Source organism: Lepisosteus platostomus, chromosome 1 (genome assembly GCF_059453375.1).
Source record: "Lepisosteus platostomus isolate fLepPlt1 chromosome 1, fLepPlt1.hap1, whole genome shotgun sequence".
Lineage (NCBI taxonomy): Eukaryota > Metazoa > Chordata > Actinopteri > Semionotiformes > Lepisosteidae > Lepisosteus > Lepisosteus platostomus.
The window spans coordinates 31833088-31858613 of record NC_142611.1 but is presented as its reverse complement, the minus strand read 5'-3'; the positions used below and the strand labels follow the sequence as shown (position 1 = coordinate 31858613).

Genomic DNA, 25526 nt, shown 5'->3' with positions numbered 1-25526 from the left:
GTCGATTTGGCCAATTTGCTCGTTTACGTTAGATACGAGTTTGAGGGTACGTCCCATGAGGACTTTCTGTTCTGTAAGCCGCTACCAACAGGAACTACAGGAGAGCATGCATTTCAGCTTCTGAATGAATTTATCGGAGAGAATGGCATCGACTGGATAAAATGTGTCGGAGTTTGTACAGACGGTGCTAGAGCAATGACAAGCCGACACAGGGGTGTAGTTGCACGAATTAGAGAGGTTGCTCCAGAAATTAATGGTTTCATTGCAACATCCACCGCGAGACTTTTGTGGTCAAGAATATGCCTGACGATTTAAAATCTGTTAGACTGTTGTGAATTGTATCAAGGCTCGAAAAATTAATTCACATCTGCTTTGCTCGACTAAACAGGCTCACCCCTCTCACTGAAATGGTGCTTTTTTATTTTTATGTGTTTTTTTTTTCTGTAAAACACTTTGAGAAGCCACATTTTAATATATCAAACAAAGTTTATTATTATAATATTTATTATATGTATGTGTGAGTGTGTGCACATGCGCTCATGTTGGTCATTGATCATTTCTGGGGTTCCTATGAGATGGTGACTTGTAGGTGGTACTTTGTTTTGGTTGGATTAGGGGTGGTACTTGGTCCAAAAAGTTTGAGAACCACTGTTCTAGGATATAATGCCAGCAAACTCTTGTTTTTATGTCCACTATAACAGACAATCTCCTTTGCTTTTAACCGAGCGTTTAATAGTTTCCTAAAATGAAAATTATTTACTTTATTTCCCTCACGGGATCAAAAAAAGTATCTATCATCTGTCTAAACTATGGGACAGAATTCGGGGGTCTCCCCATACCAGAGATTATGGTAGGGCTTCAGAATGGTGATTGGCTGACACCATCTGACACCCCTCTGATTGGAGAAAAAAAGACGTGCTGGTTTGCTATACATACAGTATTGTACCAGGAAGAGGATTTCTTTCTATTCGAAACATGTATTTAAAAAGTTTAATAAGTAAAAACCTTACAGCGTACACAGATTTCTAAAATGATCAGGATCGTTATCTTTGTCTTATGCATAATAATGTTCACCGCTCTGTCCAGCAAATTAATAATAAACTTTATTTTATATAGCGTTTTAAACGAATAAGTAATTAGATTGCTCATAAACCTAATCACTTGCTTTTTCTTTTTATTTAGGCTCAGATTTCAACTATAGATCGTATTATTAATAACCATAATAACAAACAACCAACAAAAACAACCATATAAACATAATACCAACCAAAAACATAGATAACAACCACAATACAAAATCAAATAATCAAACCATTTTACTCTCGCAAAGTCCTCCAATTATCATAATCCCGCCCCTTATGCAAAACCAAACCTTCCTCCCATCCCAGTTTATCCTGTTTATCATAAACAAAATTCACCTCAATTTTGCATAAAGCATTACACAAAACCAATACCTCAACACTCCATACTCAACAACGATAATTCACAAACAGCCAGAACATGTAACTACACATTCCCAAACAGACCTAATTTCCATAGCCCCGCCCCTTATGCAAAACCAACATCCCTCCCCTGTTCTCTCTCTCCCCTGGCGTTTGTAATCGTTTTTATTTTCAAATAAATTTTAGCAAAGTCATGTCTTTTAAAAATCTAGGATTTCTATATTTATGTCTTTATTTAGTGGTTTCATTAGTGACAAAGGCTAAAAATGTCTTTTATTTAAACCATGTTTGCTATTAATTCGTTCAGGGCTAAAATATGTTCATTGTCTTCCAATGAAAGAAAGGTTCCTTTTGCCGTAGTCGGGTTGACATTAGAAGCTTGCCACGCCCGGACTGTTACACCAACGCATCAGCATGTTAAAGCGATTTCATTGAGGAGCCTAGCTTTCTTAACTAGTAAGTACTGTACTTACTGGGTTTTTGAGGGGGGGGAGGTGTCTTTCGCTGGAAATCTTGCCTCCTTCTACTTTGAAAATACCTGTGAAACCAGTTTAATTCGTCACAGCCAGCACTCCTGCAGAGAGGGGGGTTGTACTTGCAGTGTATACAGTAGATGGGAAAGCCAGAGCCGACCTCTACGCCGCCCACGTGTTATGCTCTTCGTTAATGTCTAAGCCGGAACACATCATTATATCTCATTTTGTATTTCTTAAAAAAAAAAATCGTTTGCCCAGCCTAACAGTATTGTTGTTATTGTTTTTAACCTGTAAAGCGCTTTGAGGAGCCACCTTTAAAGGCGCCATATACAATAAAGTTCATTATTATTACTATTGTTAATTTGCTGGACAGAGAGGTGAACATTATTACACAGAAGACAAAGATAGCGATTTACGTTGCATTGTGCATTGTGCTGCTGTAATACAGTTTTAAATAATTAAGTCTAAACAGTATCAGCTTTATTTATGGGTTTTAAATAAAGGCGATTTAAACGCGATTTAAATCAATATAAATGTTTATATTGTAACGCCTAGGTGACTATTCATTGTTATTAAAATGACTTAAATTCGATCATGTTGTGACATTTAGAAATATAAATTTGTTTGGTGTGAGTGAGGTTTTAATTAATCTCTGACTCAGGAAACGCTTCATTTTTTCAAAGAAATGTTTGTTAAAAAAAATCCAGCGGGATTCGATCACAGACCATGTGAGGTGGGAGTCAGGAACCTAACCCACAGCGCCACCGGCAAGGTCACGTGCAGAGTGCTGAAAAAGCACTACAGAAACATTATCAACAGACAATGTACAGCGTGTACTATTCTTGTGTTGCGGTACATGAATATAATTATATCATTATTAATTTCTTTAGATACGTGATTCCATATTATATTCCCTTTTAATCAAATTCTAAAAGTATGCTTGTTGACTCCGGTATCACGTTAGTTAAAGACTTCGATGCTTAATGTTTAGGGAGAAATGGAATACTGGTGTGTATGTTTTCTTTAAAGTACCGAGACCAGCCATATACTGTATGTTTATGTTCCAAAATTAATATCATTTATGGCCTTCACACGCGTTACAGTATGCTCCTATTCTTTTTATGCTCAGCTACTAAGATTTCCCTTCAGTGGTAAAATTCCATATAAATATTCAATACTTAAACGGGCACAGCTAAGACATTGAATATACATATACATACTGTATACAGTACAGTTTGCATACGGCAATATGTTTATGTTCCTTAATCAATCTCTTTTATGAGCATGTGAAAGGCATGGTGAATCAATTCTCAAAAATTACTGTACTTTGCATGATTGGAAACAAATGCGTGATTGCGAAATGCTGTGGTGTTACTTTTACAAAGACGGTCAATGAAAAAAAGAATGTGGACCAGGGCAATACTTTGTTTACAGCTTGTCCAAGGTCATTCATTATTAATACTATTAGTAATATCTTCGTTAAAGACTTTGATGGCGACAGCTCAAACATGAGAGGTTGAGCTTTATTAGCTCCACCTTGCGGAAATTCCGGATACTATTATTTTAATTGCGGTATTATAGGAGAATTTACGGTAACTCGCGGTAGACCGCGTAAAGCGCACCGCAAAATAATGCGGTATCGCCCGCGCATTTTGAATGGCTGCATCTGTATATACTATATATTTTCCGTTTTATGTTTCATATTAATTTAGTTTAATTTAATTAACAAAATTAGTTTTGTGTCAATCAATGGCAAAAAGTCCCAAATAACTACATTATGATTCTATATTGTAACAGTTAAATGTGAAAAAGTCCAAGGGGGAGTAAATACTTTTGATAGCCACTGTAGTTATTGTATAAAATGGAATTTTTTTAATGCCTTCTGCCTGCAGTTTGAGAATGAATTATCTTTATTAATTGATTAATGAGAAACTTTTATCACTGAAAATCTAAATGGACCATATGCTCTGCTTGAATCTGTTAGTGCTGGTATTGTACGGCATGTATGGCATTGTACAAACGGTTCTCAAAACTGCTGCCATTACCCCCGTGCCAAAAAAGCCTAACATGGCTTTCGACAATCTTAACAATTTTCGCCCCATCTCCAACTTACCCTTTCTTGTGCTGTCACACTTCAGTTACATAACCACCTCATGACAAACAACCTTTCGAACCCCTCCAATCTGGCTTCGTCAACTTCACAGCACAGAAACTGCCCTGATCAAAGTCACTAACGATCTTCTAAAAGCTTCTGATTCTGGTTCTCTTTCTATACTCATCCTTCTTGATGTCAGTGCTGCTTTTGACACTGTTGACCATAACATCCTACTTTCTCGTCTTGAGACTGTGTTTGGAATTTCTGACACTGCTCTCAAATGGTTCAAATCTTACCTCACTGATCGCTGTCACTTTACAGGTCTGAAATTGGTCTTGTTAAGTCTGGTGTTCCTCAGAGCTCAATACTGGGCCCCTTGCTCTTCAGCATTTACATGTTTCCACTTGGTCAGCTTTTAAGATCACATGGCCTCAGCTTTCATTTATACGCTGACGATACTCAAATATACATCCATACCAAACCAAGGATGTGACTGTCTCTATTCTATCTAATTGCATCCTGACATAACAATTTGGATGACTCAAAACTTCCTTCATCTTAACTGCGACAAGACTGAAGTCTTGCTTATTGGCACCCCCCATCAACTTTGTAAAGCCAGTCCTGTAACCCTATCTGTAGACGGTTCTGTACTTGAGCTTCCATCTAAATTGAAAAACCTTGGGGTTATATTCGATTCTGGCTTAACATTCGACCCACATGTACAGTATACTGTCAAAACATCTTTGAATAAAAATATCGCTAGACTACGCCCTATGCTATCACTAACTGTGGCTGAAAAGCTGATCAACACATTTGTGTTCTCTTGAATTGACTACTGTAATGCTCTACTCGCTGGGGTATCTAAATCTACTTTGAACAAACTACAGTATGTCCAAAACTCAGTAGCCAGAATCCTGACCAGGTGTAGTGCAAGTGATCCCATTACTCCTATCCTGGAGTCCTTGCACTGACTTCCGGTCAAATTCCGTGTAGACTTTAAAATCCTCATGCTCACCTATAAGGCTCTACATGGCTTGGCACCTCAGTACCTGTCTGAACTATTATTGCCCTACTCCCCACCTCGCAACCTTCGCTCTTCTAATTCTGCTCTCCTTACTGTCCCCCGAGCCCGTCTATATTGTATGGATGACAGGGCCTTCTCCTGTTATGCCCCCAAGCTCTGGAACTTTCTCCCCAAGGATATCAGAGAGTCACATTCCCTAAACTCCTTCAAATCCAGACTCAAAACCCTCTTCTTCAGAAAAGCCTTTACTTAACTGGTTCCCTTCTTCACCCCTCTGCTTTTCTTAGTACCACCATCCACGGTCTCCTCTATATATCGTCATTATGTTTTATCTTGTGTATTCTTTTTATTCATTGTTGTCATCATTCTGTAAAGCGCTTTGAGAAGCCACCTTTAAAGGAGGTATATAAACTTAAGTTTTTTATTATTGATCATTTCCTAACAGTTACGAGTTTTGTCTCCTAGTCATGTTGCCATACATATGATCCTATTTCTAGTTATCAATGATATTTTTAAACAAGCTATGTAATGTCTGATGTGTATACTTTAAAATGTTTGTGATTCTGTAAAAGGTAGATTTTTTTTGTTCTTCCTTCTGTTTTGATACATAGCTGTGTGCTTAATTCATATTGTGAAGCTTAGTTACCTGTAATCTCTGTAACTGCTAGAAACCAACCTTTTTGTTTCATTTTATCTTAGTACAAGACTGTTCATTGTTAATTATCTTATAACAAATAGACATATTAATATGGAGAGCAATCTGTTAATGACTAAACGTTTCTGAAATATTTACAGTGAATTATTATAGTAATCCTTATCTTTTCTCTGCAATTTAATATGTAATGATGAGCAATTATTGCAAAATGATGTTATGACTTTGCTTTTGTAATGCTCTGTATATATGAAAGTGTTAATTCCATAACAACTGTGCCATATGGATGTTACTGCATGATAGCAGTAACTCTTGGAGCACATTTCCTGGCAAAATTAACTGCAACCAAGAATTCCATATCCAGTACAGTGCTTTAATGCTGACTGCACAGTCTGTATCTGGAGGTCTTTACTAATTAATACTTTAATACCTAGGTTTTTATTAACAGTCTACTTCTTCTTTTTTTGCTTCTGTATAGATTTTATAGTGCATTTTGGTGTACTTGTTGGTATCATAAGTACCTTAATTTTTTTGTTCAATTTAAGTTCATTTCTGATGAGTGGTCATCTGCTGCCTGGGGAAACATACTTGTGCCAGACTTTCTATTGCTACTTATTAACTTTTCTGAGCATACTGGTATTATATGCAATTCAGTGTGTGCCACTGTAATCACTTTATTTAATCATACTGTTTCTGCTTTTGAAAAATATGCAGTTCTATGCTTGATCTTGTAATAGTTTGATGTGCAGTATCACATCTTCCATAATTGGTAAACTTATTTTCCTAGTATAATTCGCAGTGCAATTTTCTGATTCATCCACAGCTTTAAGATCTTTTACCTTTAATCCAAACTCTTGTGTGTATATTTATATAGCGTTTGATATTTATATATTTGGAGCAAGTCCATGTTATATGAAATGGATCAGCATTTTACAAGTGAACTGAAAATCTTAAAACTTTCTTCCTTCTTTTTGTAGTTTATTGCTCAGGAATTCAGCTATCCAGCTCTCCATAAACAGCCTAAAGTCAGTGAGGCTCAAGTAGCAGCAGGTAAACAAAGGAAGGGGTACAGAACACGGGGATATACTGTTGAAATGTGCCCTTTTATCTTAAACATATAATCTCCATATTAAACTTTTTTTAATTTTACAATTACAATGGTTCTAAAGTACCTATATATTTTTAACTGAAGTAAATCCATCGCATTTTTTAATGATGCAAGTAAATCTCCATTAACTGTCTCCAGCTGAGGAGAAATTAATGTTATTATATTTTTCAGACTGCCTAGTGTTTAATTTGCCCCATAGTTCACAAAAATAAGAGTTTGGGAAGCCTGCTGGAAGTAATACATTTCCTCGAGTGCAGCATAGAAATGTACGTGAGGAAATGTACCTTCAGTATTGGTAATGAGCATAAGAAAGACTACAAATTCAGCCCATTTAACCCTTTGGGGCGTTAATAGCTGATTGATCCAATGATGATTTTGAATGCATGTATCAGGTCCCCTCCTAGTCTTCTCATTTGAGAAAAATGTATTTAGATCTTCTCTGGTCTGATTTCAGAGCAGCAGTATTTTTCTATGACATGATAATCACAGGATATATATACACAGGACCTATATGTATGTATTACTACTGTTTCTTATTCAAAGGACTATAACAAATTCGTTAAGCATGACCTATCTTTTCCATATCCATGTTGACCATTTCCTAGATATTATTTCCTTACATATAAGTCACACTTAGTGGTCTAGTATTACTTTGTTCAGCTACAGACCTTTATCATTTCACTGCATGCGGCATGTTATTGCGGTTTGCTTTAGTGAACGTCTGAGTGAAATATGAATTTAGTACATCAGTACATATTAATTTAGTACGTCACTTTTGTTTCACTGTCTAGAAGTTTCCCATTTTTGTTTCAGCTATAATTTACTTCATAATTAGTGTTTTTTGCTGCTGCAGAAATAACAATTTTAGCTTCTATGTAATATTCCTTTTAGTTTCTGTCTTGACTTTTTCCTTTAACTGCATCCTGTTTTTTAATCATTTTAGAAAGCTATTTGTTTTCCTTTGTTTTACCGAATTGATTTTTTTTAATCAGTTGGGATACAGTCTTTTGCTTTTGAATTCTATTTTTTTGTTATAATAGCACAAAATAATAATGACCTGTACATAAAACATTCTGATTTGACACATTTACTGTTTCAATCAAATCGAATGGTCTGCCTTTTTCTGCTGACTTTAGATGTGTTTTTTTGTTGCAGTAATCTTCAACTGGTCTTTTAAGCTGAAGTTTTACTTCAGTTTTAATGAATATTTTTATTTTATTTTACCCATAGTAAAGAGGCCTACTCAGGGACAGGCATCAGCTTGTGTAGCCCCAGCTCAAAAAATCACCAAACCTGCTGCCAAGTATGGAGTGCCTTTAACTGTGAGAAAGTGTGGAGATACAGCACAAAAGTCTGCAGAGAGGAAGCCACTAGTAAAACATAAACAGGTGGGAGAAAAAAGCTTTGGAAGAAACTACATTAGTGTTCAATATTTAATTTGATCTGTTCTGTAAGGGTTCTGGTGTGGTCAGAATAAAGATAAAGACCAGCCCCCGAATTGGCAAATTGCATTCTGCAATTTAGAGTCAACATAAAATTAATTAGATGAGTATATGTCATAGGCCTCTGAAAAGATTCTACAGAGTATTGCATGTAATTAAGCTGTGGTAATGGTTTGTTGGAAGTGAAATTAAAATGAAAAATGTTGTTTGAAGTGAAGGGAAAAATACAAAGATAAATTAATCAAAGCACCTATAAAAGGGTGTCAGATTTACCTGGTTTTGAAAAATGTGTGAAACATGTTTTGTAGAAAAGTGAAAAAAGTCATGGGGACTTTCTCCAAAGACTCATCCCATTAGAATATAAGGAAAATTGTAAACATTCAGATTATCTGCTTTAGCACTTTTGTATAATACCGATATATACTTGTTACTACCATCTGGTATACATAACAGCAAAATGAGTTGCATACTTAGACTAGTGAATTGACATGAAGATGTAAATGAATGTATTTAAATATTTATCTCATATTTTCTGTGATTTGTAGCATATAAAACTGTTTAAGTGGTAAAATACTTAAAACATTACATACTTAATTCCCTTTCTTTGCCTTGGAGTAGGGTGATAAAGATATTTAGTAATCTAACTTAAGAATTTAAGGGCTTTTATAAACAAATGCATTTGCAATATGAAGCCATTGCAGTGTGCTTTGCATGGTGATTGGTTTTCTACACAGAGGTATCTAGAGTTGAACTGTGAATACTGTCAGCAGGGTGAGCATCTTGAGTCCAAGATACCTGGGCTTGAGACCCAGTTAGCTAACATACAGTGCAGTCCGTAAATATTTTGACAGTGACATAAATTTTGTTGTTTTGGCTCTGTACTCCAGCACATTGGATTTGAAATGAATCAGTGACTATGAGGTTAAAGTGCAGAATGTCAGCTTTAATTCGAGGGTATCACAGTCCTTTTTCTACATATTCCTCCCATTTTAGGGGTCCAAAAGTAATTGGACAATTGGCTGCTCAGTTGTTTCTTGGCCAGCTGTGTGTTGCTTCATTAGTTCATGCACAAGAGAGCTAACAAAAGGTCTAGAGTTGATTCTAGATGTGGCATTTGGATCTGGAGTCTGTTGCTGTTGTCTCTCAACATGAGGACCAAAAAAGTGTTAATGCCATTATAGTGGGCCATCATGAGGCTGAAAACTCAGAATAAATCAGAGACATAACCAAAACATTAGGTGTGTTGAAATCAACTGTTTGGTACATTAAGAAGCGAGAATGCACTGGTGAGCTTAGCAATAGCAAACGACCTGGTAGACCATGGAAGACCACAGTAGTGGATGACCAAAGAATACTTTCAATTGTAAAGAAACATCCCTTTTTTGACTGTTGAACAGATCGGGGACATCTCTAGGATATGTCAAAGACTACCATAAAGAGAAGAATACACCAGCATAATCTCAGAGGGTTCACCACAAGCTGCAAACCACTGGTAAGAAAGGCCAGGTTACAGTTTGCTAAAAAGTACATAAAAAAGCCTCTAGAGTTCTGAGACAAAGCCTGATGGACGAAGATTAACCTGTACCAGAGTGATGGAAAGAGAAAAGTATGGAGACAAAAAAGGAACTGCTCATGATCCAAAGCAAACCACCTTATCTGTGAAACATGGTGAAGGTAGTGTCATGGCTTGGGCATGTATGCCTGCCAGTGGAACTGGCTCACTTGTCTTTATTGATGATGTGACTGCAGACGGCAGCAGCAGGATGAATTCTGAAGTGTACAGCAGCATCTTATCTGTTCAGATCCAACCAAATGCTTCAAAACTCATTGGACAGCGCTTTACCTTGCAGCAGGAGAGTGACCCCAAACATACTGCTTAAGCAACTATGGAGTTTTTCAGGACCAAAAAGTGAAATGTTTTTGAGTGGCCAAGTCAATCACCCAACCTGAATCCCATTTAGAATGCATTTCACTTACTGAAGACAAGACTGAAAGCAAAAAGTCCCCGAAACAAGCAGGAACTGAAAATGGCTGAATTACAGGCCTGGCAGAGCATCACCAGGAAAGATACCCAATGTCTGGTGATGTCTATGGGTCGCAGACTTCAAGCAGTCATCAATTGCAAAGGATTTGCAAACATACCAAATTTTATTTAAGATTGTTAATGTGTCCAATTACTTTTGGTCCCATTAAATGGCAGGACTGTATGAAAAGGGCTGTGGTTCCTATATGGTTCACCCAATATAGACGTAAATACCCTCGAATTAAAGCTGACATTCTGCACTTTAACCTCATAGCCATTGTTTTATTTTAAATCTAATATGCTGGAGTACAGAGCCAAAACAGCAAAAATTGTCTGTCCAACTATGTTTGGACTGCACTGTATTCTACAACTAAATTAGATGATCTAGTTGACTTGCATTTCAGAGAGATTCTGTACACTTTTCTAGCAGTGGAGCTTTTTACAGGTGCACGGAAGGGTGTGCAAACTAAATGAATGACATCTTAGGAGCTTGCCATATCCTACTTATTCCAGGACTTAGTGGAGCTTGATCCAAGCATAAACAGCCTGGAAGAAAAGGGGAGAATTGATGGGCTATAGGTGGGCCCACTCCATCCAGTAAACACTTGGATTGGGCTTGAACTAGAGAATACCAATGTCTTGGGGATGTGTATATGCATGTTGAGGAATATTTAAACTGGGGAGCGAGACATACTATATAAAATGCTATAAAAACACAATGCAGATAGGAAATGTACTGTATGATGAAATCAGGAAGTTATGCAGCAAAGGTGACATTATATTGCAGGGAAATTCCAACTTTCCACACACAAATTTGCATATTCTGATATATAATAGAGAAGCTAAAACTGAGATGGTTTAAATGACTAGTGATTTCTTTTTAACACAGGTTGTAAAAGTACATCCTAGGGCAGATTAAGTCAATAACAGCGTCTTTTCAAACACCCAAGATATATTGAAGGGAACTGACATGATGGAACCACTGAGGAATAGTGGTCATAATTTTTTTTCATGTATACTTTAAAACACAGAAATGTGAGTAAAATAAAGATGTATTTTTGTAGAAAAACAGAATATGAAGGAATAAGGCAGAATATTCAAGCAGCAGACAAAAAAACAGATGCGTACAGAATCAATAAAAGTAGGCATTTAACATTTAGGCAATTTTTTTCAAAAACCTAATGTTAAATGCTTAAAAACAAATTATTTCCCAAAATAGTGAAGTCCATCAAATCGCCTAATGGAGACAGAAAATAAATCTCTCTCTCTCATCCTAGCGTTAATCGCGCATCAGCAGGGTCTGCTTGTCGGCACGCCTGTCTCCATTTGGTGGTTTGAACCAAATCTTTTAACGGACGTTGCCATTAAATGCGACCGAGCATACTCCAACCGGCGCGTCTTGGCACCTGCCGTCGGAGTGGGGGGATTGTACCCAGTTCTTAGAGGGGGGATTATTAGGAGGCATAGGAAATTTGGCCAGGACGCCGGGGTTACACCCCTACTCTTTTCGAGAAAGGCCCTGGGATTTTTAATGACCACAGAGAGTCAGGACCTCGGTTTTATGTCTCATCCGAAAGATGGCGCTTGTTTACAGTATAGTGTCCCCGTCACTATACTGGGGCATTAGGACCCACATGGACCGCAGAGTGAGCGCCCCCTGCTGGTCTCACACACCTCTTCCAGCAGCAACCTTAGTTTTTCCCAGGAGGTCCCCATCCAGGTACTGACCAGGCTCACATCTGCTTAGCTTCAGTGTGCTGCCAATTGTAAGTTGCAGGGTGACATGGCTGCTGGCGGAGACAGAAAAGAAATATTGCAGCAAAATAATGTGGAGCACAATTTCTAGTCCTACAACGGTAAATGAACAGTACAAGTGGGAGTAAATAATAGTTTCTAAGATAATAGGGGACTAATAATAAAAGAAGATAAACATACTAACAAGGTTTCTCTTTTCAGTTGGAATAAACCTATTACTAGCCAGCAGCCGTATCACCCTGCAACTCACAACTGCTAACCCACTGAAGCTAAGCAGGTGTGAGCCTGGTCAGTACCTGGATGGGAGACACTGTACTGTAAACAGGCGCCGTCCTTCGGATGAGACGTAAAACCGAGGTCCTGACTCTCTGTGGTCATTAAAAATCCCAGGGCGTTTCTCGAAAAGAGTCGGGGTGTAACCCCGGCGTCCTGGCCAAATTTCCCATTGGCCCTTACCAATCATGGCCTACTAATAATCCCCATCTATGAATTGGCTACATTATTCTGCTCTCCTCCCCACTGATAGCTGATGTGTGGTGAGCATTCTGGCGCACTATGGCTGCCGTCACATCATCCAGGTGGATGCTGCACATTGGTGGTGGTGGAGGGGAGTCCCCATTACCTGTAAAGCGCTTTGAGTGGAGTGTCCAGAAAAGCGCTATATAAGTGTAAGCAATTATTATTATTACTTGTTCCTTTGCATACTAAATAGATGTTTCACACAGCTGTTCGAAAAATGTCAGTAACATCTTGTTTTGTTACACAAACACTACAGTTTAAGCAGTGGTGGGTAATTTTAGCATAATTCTTACTAAGGTTCTAGGGGGGTGTTAGGATTGTTAAATAAATCACTGGTGCTTGATGATATTTTCCCTGTAATTCCTGAGGAAGTAAGGTCTGTTATTTTTAGATTCCTATCTATAATATTTCAACAATCACTTAGAATGGCAAATGAAATACAAGAGTGATCCACACTAGTAGTAAATCTAGGGAAGTGTAGATTCATATTACGGTCACATCGGGAGCTGAACAAGGAGGGCTGGTTGCGAGTCACGCATGTACCCTGAGGACCACCTATACAACTAGAGTAACAACTATAGTTTTCATAATGTAACATAAAAGGTAACCAAAGGTGGTATTCACACATTACAATTAGGTAGTATTATGAAAATGACCCAGAAAAGAGGCAAATCTAATTACTAAATTAATAATACAGTGATAGACTGCAATAACTAGGATGCTATTGAAAGCAACAGATGAACTTATCCAGAATGTAATTACTCGCATTACTATAATGATTCAGTAGCAAGGAAATCCTAGACAGTTTTTCAGGTTTAGGAGCTGCAGACATCTGCAAGGCTTTGCTATTAATTTTTTGTCCAGCTCTTGACAAAAAATGTAATGTTTTGTTTGTTGAACTGGAGCTTTTACCTTCTGTCAGAAACTGAGAATAGTCATTTTGAAGTTTAAAGGCTGAGAAATGGAGCTGAAACATCTGCTAAAACTTTTTTTGCGTGATTCTAACCGAACATTGCGAGTCATATTAGATAAGAAAACCTATTGATTCTTGGTAACTTATTACATATTTTTTATTTAGTCTGAATATGTTCTCAGAGTCCTTTATGCTGCAGTAATTATCCTTTAATGGGCTAATTATCATAAACATGGAGTTATATTTTGGCTTTGAATTAAAAAACTGTTAAGATAGCATAATATTGGGCTCTTGAAGTAGTGATCAGCATCACTTGTAAACTGCTTGCCTCATGCTCAATAACTGTGAAGTAACATGAAAAGCAGCTTGCCTTGTTTCAAGTTTAGCACACTTCTAATTTTTTATGAATGGGAAACAGTTGGCAAAATGCAAGGTTAAAGTCAACATCAGGGATAACAAGAAATTGACTTGTACAGGTATTGCTCTTCTTTCACTTTTACAAATAATAGATAATTATCAGCAGACATGCAGGCTGTGTTTGACACTCAAGATTTAGACTATCCATGCCATCTTTAACACTGTGAACCATAATTTGTAGTATAGTATCTCAATTAGATCTATCCTCATGGCTTTGTTTAAATAATATAAGTCTTTGCAGAGGTATTCCTTACATAAGAGGCATTTTTCCTCTAAAAAATAAGTGGTTTCCTCTAAACATAAACTGGTTACATGAATGTAGTATACATTGAAATGCTTTACATATACTGAAGGTTTTTGTCTGGGCCATTTGGGTTTTTATATAAAGCAAGTGTAAAAGTTTGAATCATCCTTAATGTAGTATATTTAAGTATTAAATGAATAACTGCTTCTAAGTTATATATTTTTTTACGATCAGCAAAAATATTTAATTCATTTTTATTCTTTTACTCTTTATTTTTTCAAAAACTAGTGGGGATAGCTCACTCATTCCTGTACTATATTTCCCTTGTTGGGTGTGTTCTTTTCAGTCTAATGCCATTTCATATCTTGTCCAGGCTCAACCAGTCCCAGCGAGGAGAGTAAGTCGTGCTGGAGAAGAGAGGGTAAAGTATGAGGTATAAAGACACAAAACTGCATCACTATTAATCCTACTCCTAACAACATAATTAACATGTGAACTCCTATCACTCTTTCTTAATTTCTTATCTAACTACCTCAGTCTCTGCTTTTGTCCTTATCTGCAACCTGAGCACAAGTATGCTTGTTGTGCTAACATGTAGTTTAACTCCAGTGTTTCTCCTTTTATTTTCAAACTACAGGAATTTGTCAGGAAGAAAAGATTGGAGTTCATGGAAAAAGATAGAAAACAAAGGGAGCAAGTGAGTCCACCAGTTTTATTTAAACTTCACCAGAATCCTATTGAACTTACATTTGGAGCTACAGTTTTCATAAGTGTATGTTTCTAACAGAATAATCCATCTCAAATAGCATTAAATAAGGTAATGAGCTGTTGTCAAGTTATTAAGAAACTACACATCAATATCTCGATGTACTTGATTCAAATGATAAAATGATACACAAGGACTTCTCTTTTTGAAAAACATGAAAGATATGTCAGCTTTCTTATGTCAACTTCTTAGTTATATAGCCACACAATATTACCACACACGTTGTTGTTATTATTATTGTTATTATATCAGTATCTTGGTAAGTTAATTACTCATTAAAAGATCCTCCGAAGTCAATTTCACCTTTATTGCATTGCACTCAATATAAAAAATAACGGTTTTAAAGTTTTATTCCTAAAGTTGCACAGTAGATACAGTATGAATGAGGTATCATCTATATACATGTGTAAGTACAGCGTTATTAACATTGACTGGAGTGTTTTAAAATTCTGTGTGTGAGACATAGCCTATTAGCAAAATTAAAAAGGCTCCAAATGTTTTATAAAGCATGATTTGTGTACAACTTGTTTTATTGCATTGTACTTTTTAAAATTTGCAGATCTATCTCCTCAAGGCAGGACAGATGAAACGATTTGAAAGAGAAAAGGTAAATGTGTTTCTTTGAGACAGAATACTTAGTGTTTCAAATTCTATTCTATTGTCCATTCTACTGACTATGAAATGTATACTGAGTTTATAAAGTCCTTAATGGAGACTGATGAAAAACTTAATTTGAAACTGACAAAAACATTTATGCTCTCTTACCAGCTCAATCGTATAAATAGAGCTCGAGAGCAAGGCTGGAAGCATGTGCTCAGCTCCAGCGGAGGTGGAGGAAGTCCTGAGCATAAGGTAGGATGTGAAAGCCTCCTCCTCTTCATACAGATGCAGGATTCTGGAGAAATATGATTTGGCAGCAACCATTGTCCACTGAACAAAGTTCTTTAACAGTACATAAAAAACTCTTTCAGTTGTTTTGGTAACTGCTGAACTGTATTTTATGTGATTGTCAGGCTTGTTCTGTTTCAGTATTTTCTTAGAGCTGTATTACCTTAAGAAAAATAATTTAACGTTTTATTTGTCAGCGGATCACTTGAAACAAAAAAGGATTTAATGAGTAGCTGTCAATGTGGTGAGTTTAGAATGTAAAAGAGTACATTACAGGTGATCATTATACAGATCTAGCCATTCAGAATGCGCAAGGGATACTGCAATAGTTTGCAGTTGAGCAGCTGCATGAAACTGCGGTAGACTGCAGGAAATGGCAGTGTTTTAGAAATTTTCAGTAATGTGACTACAGTTCTTGATAAAACCTCCAGGGGGAGCTGTGAAAGCTTAACGGGGCATGCGGAACATTTGGGCTGTTACCTTGAAACACCTGGTTTCAAATCCTGGTCAGTGCTGAGGGTCAATTAGAATTTAAGCTATACACTGTTTAGACTTTTATTAATTTTAAACTATTATACTGTAGCTTGTGAACATGATGCGTCTTTTTCAGGTTAACATTTACATAGAGAAAATCCAAAGATAAATTTTGATAGCAGAAAAAAAAACAATACTGTACGTACAGTAATCTAATGTACACACAGTAGATGGTAGTGATAGCTAAATATGAAAACATGCACAACAGTCTTCTACCCTCGTCATAAATATTTTATGCATCAAAGTCTTTAACTTGGTAACTTACAGTGGGTTCTGGTTTTAACGTGCTTGTTCAAACATTATAAAGTTTATATACTGTACTTCATAAGTTAAAACATGTTATCATTTTCTAAGAATACGTAGTAAGAACACCACTTGCTGTTATTGCAAAAAAAAAGTTGTAGTTGTACTGAGTTAATATCACTTGACAATTATATTAATATGGAATCGTGTATCTAAGCAGCTAAAATATCACAAGTGGACATTTTGATATACATTTTGTTGTAACAGACAAATAAGATATAATATGGATCCCGAGATGAAGTTTAAACAGCTGAGTTTATTGCATACAAGGAACAGTAAGTACTGTTCTTTTCGAAATACAAATGCAATGTACTGTTCGAAATACAGGTACAAAACTTCCAGTTTATATAGCACTTTTCAGGCGCTTCTGACGTAGTTTATTTCCATGGAAATAGGGAGAGGTCATGGTGTTCGGACAGCACCCAGGCTTTGACCACTCTTAATGGTCGGTTTTAGGTTTCCTTCGTTTGGGGGGGGTGTCTCTAGCTGGCATCTGGAATCCTTATCAGTTATCCCCCTTTCCTGCCATAACTCTAAGCCTGGAATGTCTTGTGTCACAAGAAGTCCAGTCCTTGTGCAGAAAGGAATCAAGTAACCTCTTGTTCACATCTTATATCTTTCTTCAGTTTCTTTTTAAAAATACTTTTATTGTCCTTGTAGTGGTAGTGGACAAAGCACTGTAATGTAGCATGCTGCACACAGGCGGTTCAAAGTGTGATCAGAGCATTATTTTCAGTTTGTTTATTATATAGCAAATACATAAAAATAGTCCACTATTACAGCTCGTTATTGTATGAAATGCATGTACCTTTACATAATTGAAGTGTTTAAAATGTTTAATTAAAAAGTAAAAAAAAAAATTACAGCTTACACAAAGATTCTAAGCTGATCGTGAGGAAGATAACGCGTTTTTCATGCATAAAAAGTGTTTTAACTATCTAATCGCGGTTTTTATGGATTTAAAGTCATGCAATGTCTAATTTAGACAGGCACATGTTATTGTTTCTTTGATTTTCTTTAAAATTGAAAGAATCAGTTGCCTAACTTGCCATACAATATTATGTTACATTTTTATGTTTTTGAGAGTCTTTTGAACATTTCAATCGATGCATAAAAATGTAGCCTAATGCCTTATCGCGTTATGAGTTCGCTTACACCTGGGACCCGCTTTATTCAAACTAAGGTTTCTAAAAATGCAACCAGGTACTGTACAAGATATTGTTAACACAAAAGCTGTGAAGATTTTCACAAAATCACAATCTTTAAAATGCCTGTGGTTTGAAGGCTCTGTGTCATTTGTTGGCGGGGTTATTGACATCTGAAGCATCCTGTCTCAAAAATAGGAGTTTTGATATGAAAGTGAAGGTCGTGAAAACAGTGACAAATGACCTTGAACAAAATACAAACAGTTTGAAATTGTTATTATTAGTAAATTAATATTGTTAAGAGTGATCAGATACGTTATTATAGTTCGGTTTCAGTGGTGTTTTTAATATCGCTTTGGTATTCTCAATTATAATTGTAATTTATAGGACTTCGTTTTAAGACATGTTGTTAAGGCTTGTCTTGAATTGCCCCATTGGGATGCAGTATTTTTTAATTGAATTGAATTCAACCGGTTGAACTGTTTTTTACTCCCACTGTTTACAGTATTCACATTTGCTCATTCATAGTTTCAATTTATTTATTGAACACACTGTGATAAATAAAAATAAAATGTCAATATAATGTACATTATATTTACTACTTTGTTTAAAAAAAAATTGTTGCAAGAAAAACGCGTGCCTTCACTGGCCGCCGGGTTCAAAGGCACTCTCCCATGCAATCATTTCGAGAGTGTGCTGAAACAGACAAGTTAAAATGTTTCTAACATAATCATGAGCGAATGAGTCAAAGAAAGTGGAATACGGTAATACTTTGAGCTATATATTACATTTAGTTCCTTAAATTAATATGGTTATTAATTTCTTTAGGTATGTGATTCCATATTATACTTTTTAGAATCCGCTTAATAGGGAATATGTTTTTTTTACTGCAATAACGGGTGCAAGTATTCGTAGAAAAGGTTAAAACATTGTAGTTTTTTATAAAGTATATAAACTTAATATTGTCAGAACGTGCACGTCAAATCTTTTCCAAAAAGTGAAAGACTTAAATGCATAAAATGTTTATAAAGAAAGTGGGATACTGTTGTGTATTTTTTATTTAAACTACCCCCACCAGCCATATACAGTTTGTATAATACATTTAAATTCCTAAATTAATATAGTTTATGACATTCAGAGACGTTATGCCCCTGTTAGTTTTATGCTCAGCTACCAAACTTTCCCTTTAGTTGTAAATTTCCATATTAAGCGGCCAGCCAGTCACGTACTTCTGTAGTCCGCAGATGATTTGCCAGGGTACGGGGTTTTACCGTGCATTTTGAATGGGTACATTTGTATGAAGCCACCAGTAATCGCATACTTAAATTTTCCAAGAGCTGAAACTGCCAAGGCAGGAGGAGTTCCCATCACATCACGTCACATCACATGCCCATTATTGCTATTTCAACACTGACCTTTAGAGCATGTCTTGCTCCAGACTTGCCTTTGATCCACAGTAGTCACCTAGCTGACCAACAAAAGACCAGAAAAAAAAATACTTTTTGCTAAGACAGATGACAGACAGCTGCTGTCCACAATCCTTTCCCCTTACAGGAGAGAATCTGACATCTCTTCACAAGGTCACGGATCCACTTTCTATTCACTAATCTCTAGGAACAGTATAGACCATCACCAACACACTGCTCAGTGGGCAATCTGTCTGCTGGCAAGGCTGCGTGGTGACAGCCTTAGGGTTCCATTGTGGCAGGTGCCCAAAAGGCAGAGAAGCCTTCAGGCATGGAAGATGTAGCCATCTCCTGCTAGATGTTGCCCAGCAAGTATCATTCAGATGCAACTGATTGCCTTTCAAGATCAGAAAGAGCCATACTACCTCAAAGTATAAGAAATTATACAACTTTAGAGTTAAAAATATGGGTTGAGCACTTCGCCTTGAGAAGAAATCTTAAATAATCAGTTCATACAAATCGGAGTTCTAGCTAATGAAGGCTAATCCCACTGACAGAATTCATTAAAATGATTCACCCAGTGTTGTATCTAAGACTATTTTTGGCGGAGAAAGTAAACCCAAACTTTCCAAACCTGATCTCAAGTTCCTCAACATTGCTGCAAGTACAGTTTGTTTCATCAAGAATAGTAAAGATGCATTAAAGTATATAATTGTATGAAATGCCCATAGCTGCCAAACCTTTCCTGCCGAGACTAAATCAAACAGAAAAACAAAAAATAAGGTTTTCCGATCAGCCCCCTGGGGAGTTGCTAATACAATCGAATGCTGGCATATTGTGAATATATTTTGCTTTCATTTTGATTTTATTTTGCTTAAATCTTGATTGTCCTATTTTATTTTGCAAATGAAAAGTTGTAGATTAAGTACCATATTGCTAAGTAATACAGTATATTGCATTATACAAATTTAATTAATAGATTTAACTGAAACTCTTTACCTTGAAAGGCCTGTAATTTTCTTAAAATAGGATTGCCTAAATGGTAGAAGACTAGAAATGCTTTTCAATTAGTTTTTTTAAAATATTTATCTTAGGAAGAAGTAGTTCAGGTGGGTAGCTGCGTCAGCATGCGTAGGCTGCAAAGGCACAAGTAATAGGTTTATTCCATGCTGAAAAGAGATGAAAGAAAACGCAATGTTTCGGCTGTGAAACCTTCTGAAGAAAGCTCCACGGCTGAAACGTTGTTTTCTTTTTTCTCTTTTCAGCATGGAATAAACCTGTTACTTGTTCCTTTATTTTCGGAATACCTGTAAGCTTTTAAAATCTTGAATAAATGAAAATAACTCAGTGCTTAAAAATCCTACTGGTATTTCCTTCTGCTTCTGATGGATAACAAATTGAGTAAATGGCATTACCCGTTCACATGATCAATCACAACATAGCCTTGTACTGTAAATATTGTATTTTTGGTAGAATATTTTTGTTTTTTTCCCTTCTTATGGAAGGTTGCATTCTTTGGAGGTGGTGGGATCCAAGCATCGGCATCAAACAGGGGGCATTATGAACACTACCATGCTGCAGTAGACCAGATGCAAAAACAAAAACCTCAGAAAGAAGCTGTAAAAGCTGGGGGAGATGTTTCTGTCAGGTAACCAATTTACTACCATTTCAACCAGTTATTCCTGTCTATAGTCAACCTGCTTGTGAATGAAATGTGTTCTTGTTTGAAAGGGGTGTTCTGGCAGCTGCAGGACCCATCTTTCCCCATGGTGCAGCTGAACCTCCTAATCTCCCTGATCCTGATGCAGTGAAAAGGGAGCTGAAAAGATTGGAATCTGTCTCGAAGCAAGCCAACGTCAGCAAGTCAGTATCTGAATACACCTTATCAGAGACACCTCTGGTCAGCTCTAAATTTTTAGTTTTTTTTCTAATTCAGAACTTGGGTAAATGTTCTATATTTTTTTTGCATGGAATAATAAGCCTTTTTTTGTTTGTCTGAAGTTTCATTTACTCAGGAGGAAGATGGAAGCATACTGATTTGAATGATGCAGTAAATGAAGTTCATGAAGTATATATACTTCATGTCATATCCATATGCTAACAAGTTATTTTCAAGCAATCAATTAAAATTAAAATCTATGAACATTAGAAGGTGACTGCCATTTTGGGTTCTCACGGTTGCCTGAAGGGATAACAATTTTTTTTTCTTCCAGTCATGTCTCTTTTTTTTTTACATGACAAAAAGTTATCACTCCCGTTTCTTAAAATGTTAACTCACTACTTTGGTAATAACTTGATTTTAAAACATTCATATTAATTTTAATTGTTATTGTCCAGTTATTTCTGAGTTCTTGAACATAACGTCTTCAGATTATTATTCAGATTATATTATTACAATATAATAATGTTGAAGGATAAATCACATATAAACATAACAATTGTTGTTTTGTGAGACTCATTTTTTTTTTACAAAACCAAAGACACCATAAGTGTAATTTGTCACTGCTTAATTCTTTTCACTTCCCAAAATAAGACACCCCACTTAATCCTACTGTTGTGCCTTCAAATCTTTGCAGACAAAGAGGACAAGTGGCAGCAGAAAGGGCTAAGCAGGTGGAAGAATTCTGGCAAAGGAAAAGGGAGGCCATGCTAAACAAGGCTCGTGCTGAAGGACAGCTGGTATGGACTGTTCATACTTGCCCTTTTTAGGATCTTGGGAACAATTCTAGCCATTAGCAGCAGACTTTCTTTAGCAGTTTTTGTTTAGAATTGAACTTAAAAAATGAATCCCAGTGCACCATAAGCAGTATGACTTTTATTAGAACTGTAATTAACTAACTGAAGAACCCAGAAGTTAACAATTTTAATTTTCAGATAGGTAATTCTTAAAGTATGTTTTTGGCAGTTCTTTGAATCTGAACTATACAGTACATGAATTGCAGACAAAAACTGAAATAAATTTGGCCATGACAGCATCAGAAATTGCTTTAGGAAAATGTGATGCACTTTTGTCTGAAGAAGAATTCAAAATAGATGATACCTAGAGACTATAGACAAAAGGAAAGAAAACACAATGGATATACCTAAAGAATAGGCACTGAGGCATCACTGTGACTAAAAGAATGCTGAAGAATGCTGTTCTGAGCTGCAAATTAGACTTCATTCTCAGCCATATGTAGTTAGTTGTCTCTGTCATATGGCTGACTAATACTGTAGGTCAGTGGTTCTCAAACTTTTTGGACCAAGTACCACCCCTAATCCAACCAAAGCATCCAAGTACCACCTACAAGTCATGATCTCATAGGAACCCCAGAAATTCTCAATGACCAACATGAGCGCACGTGCACACACACTCACACATACATATAATAAATATTATAATAATAAACTTTATTTGATATAGCGCCTTTAAAGGTGGCTTCTCAAAGTGTTTTACAGAAAAGAACATTAACAACAACTAATAAAAAAGCACCATTTCAGTGAAAGGGGTGAGTCTGTTTAGTTGAGCAAAGCAGATGTGAATTAATTTTTCGAGCCTTGATACAATTCACAACCGAGTCTAACAGATATTAAATCGTCAGGCATTTTCTTGACGGCAAAGGTCTCGCGGTGGATGTTGTAATGCGTACATTAATTTCTGGAGCAACCTCTCTAATTCGTGCAACTACACCGTTATGTCAGCTTGTCATTGCTCTAGCACCGTCTGTACAAACTCAGACGCATTTTATCCAGTCAAGGCCATTCTCTTCGATAAATTCATTCAGAAGCTGAAATATGTGCTCTCCTGTAGTTCCTGTTGGTAGCGGTTTACAGAACAGAAAATTTTCATGGTACATGCCCTCAAACTCGTATCTAACGTGAACGAGCAAATTGGCCAAATCGACTACAGACTCATCTAATTGCAGTGAAAAACATCTGCTCATCTTAACGCGCTCTATCAGTGTACTTTTGATATAATCCTTCATTTCAATAATTCTATAAATGACTGTCTTTCAGGGGGAGGGGGGCAGCAGGTCGAGCTGTTTAGCAGCTTTTTCTCTACACATAATACGTGTCAGCTCTTTTGCCAACGATAAATAAGGTTCTTCAAAAATAGTGTAGCTTACCTGCTTTAGCAATACGCAAGCTTGCATTTTTCCGCGTTTCCCTTTTTATTTCCGTATTTATTTAAAGTTTTTATTTCATGCGCATGGGAGAGAAACACAGAGACGCTCGGTGTATTTTTCTCAAATTAGAACAGTTCTTAAATATTTTTCTGTTATCACGCTTTCGTGTGCTCACAAGATTACCTGCGTTCGTAGCACGTATTTCTATGCATTCCTGTGTTAACAACGTTGGCATAGTTCCCAAATCACGCACATTCTCCTTTCTCCCTATTTGCTGGAGATACAGTAGCTTTTTTAAAATACAATTGGTCACTTGCATCTGTAGCACGCATTCCTACAGAGTGGTATAGAATTACAGAGTATCTCTTGTGTCCACTGAAGTATTAGCGCGCACTGTATCGTAGTACGTAGGCTGCGTATTCAACACGTATTAAAATACAGAATATGAAAACCCGTCCCGATTTTTCAGCGCACACGACACAGTTCCAGGGTCATTTGGCGTACCACTTGGCGGCACTCCACGTACCACTGCCGGTACGCGTACCACAGTTTGAGAACCACTGCTGTAGGTCATCAAGTAAGAACTGGCATCCAGAGCAGGCTGTGTTCTCATGCTGTTCAATCAGGCATCTCCAGACAAACTAGACTTCAGCCAATTTCCTACTGAAGGCCAGGGCACCTGTTCACCTCCAGCCCATTTTTTAGAAGAAAAGGATATATGTTTTTTTTTTCTCTCAGAGAAAAAGAAGCTTGTGCAGGCTGTTTCTTCTGTGTTCATTATTTTGTTGTGTCTAAGAACACAGAGATTACTGAACATCTTAAATTAACTAATGGTAAGACATGTCTTTTGCAGCAGAGCAAAAATTATGTAAGCAAACCTTCAATATATCTCACTAATCACCTGCTTAATCTTGTATTAGGATTTTCTTCTCTTCTCTCATACTCCCAACAGCTATTTCAGGAGAAGACAGCCTGAGTTAACACTCATTTCTCTGTGACATCTGCTTTTTTAGATGCTTTGAAACTGTGCTTTTCAACCTTAAAAATTCCTGGGGAGCCCCAGTTCTTGAGGTTTTCTTGCTTTTCATTTATGTACTAAAATCAAAATGCCAGTTATTTTGGCCACTGAAGTAATTGTTTTACAGTGAAAATCAAAGAATGGTGTAATTTATGGTTGGTGACTTTTCACATTTTCATTGTGCTTTTTTATAGTTTTTATTTTAACAAAAAAACATAAATGTTCATTTGTCCCTTGCAAGAAAATAAAATGTCAGTGAAACAAAGAAAAGCAATTCATTCAAAGCAAAGCAATTCAAGATATTAAAAGTGAATTGATAAATTCTTATGAATTAAAGGAAAAACAACAGTTGCTGGTATAGGTTTTAAAACAATATTTTAAGTCCAGCATTCGTTCTGAAATGTGGTGCATTAAATGGTAAACAGGGTGCCCTGCAAAACCTGGCAGCTATCTATGGAAGCAGGCCAAAGTCTGCAGGAGGTGGGAAAGCACAAAACAAGGAAGAAGAGGTAGGACCCCACTCCCCTCCAGCCTGTCAGATGTTTTATAACATTTTTCTTATGCATGACGCATAAAATAGAGAAACGTTGCACCATAAAATAAATAGCTTTCCACTGTGCCACAAAAGAAATCCAACTTTACCTGTCCTGCATGAATGTTTGGTCATGTGTATGTGCAATCTCACTTGAATCTTGGACATACTGTAACAGCTTTTGCTCCTGCCCCTAACAAAGTTGTTGTTGATTTTGTTGCATTTAAAACAAATAGGAAGTTGTGAGCATTGACTAACCTCTGTACATGTTTTTTAGTTAAACCAAGTTCAGTTTACAGCTGCTTTTTCAGCTATTTATGCTTATCTATTATAACAGTAATAAAGGTGAATTTTCATATTTTGCAACCATCTAAGTAGTAACCTAAATATTGTTAAATGTTTAAAAAGTAGTTTTTTATTTAACTTGCAGGCATACCTAACTTATACTTAGTTTTGTCTTAATGGTCTTAATGATGTTCAGGCACCGATATTTTAGTAATTGTTTTTATGTTTTTTTTTCTTTCCACCAGGAATATTTGGCTAGGCTGCGACAAATACGGCTTCAAAATTTCAATGAGCGGCAACAGATTAAAGCCCGACTTCGTGGAGAGAAGGTATGTGGGATGGCTAGTGTGACCATGTTTATATAATCTATTAGTTGTTGTTATTATTATCACAGTTGCAATAATTGAGTAAATCATGATATTTTATTAGATCT

At 36.5% G+C, this 25526-nt stretch overlaps 1 protein-coding gene across 4 annotated transcripts in view; it reads left to right on the top strand.

The window, feature by feature from the left end:
• Window positions 1-25526, top strand: part of nek1 (NIMA-related kinase 1) — a 108846-nt gene that overhangs the window by 24991 nt on the left and 58329 nt on the right. For 3 of the 4 annotated variants that reach the window (XM_088627828.1, XM_088627837.1, XM_088627807.1), the window contains exons 10-20: window positions 6667-6739; window positions 8028-8185; window positions 14484-14543; window positions 14748-14807; window positions 15436-15483; window positions 15645-15728; window positions 20658-20800; window positions 20884-21015; window positions 21729-21831; window positions 24702-24785; window positions 25339-25422. In XM_088627828.1, coding sequence (XP_088483954.1) covers window positions 6667-6739; window positions 8028-8185; window positions 14484-14543; window positions 14748-14807; window positions 15436-15483; window positions 15645-15728; window positions 20658-20800; window positions 20884-21015; window positions 21729-21831; window positions 24702-24785; window positions 25339-25422 — 1029 coding nt within the window. The remainder of the gene's footprint in view (window positions 1-6666; window positions 6740-8027; window positions 8186-14483; window positions 14544-14747; window positions 14808-15435; window positions 15484-15644; window positions 15729-20657; window positions 20801-20883; window positions 21016-21728; window positions 21832-24701; window positions 24786-25338; window positions 25423-25526) is intronic. The other variant, XM_088627818.1, reaches the window with a different exon arrangement.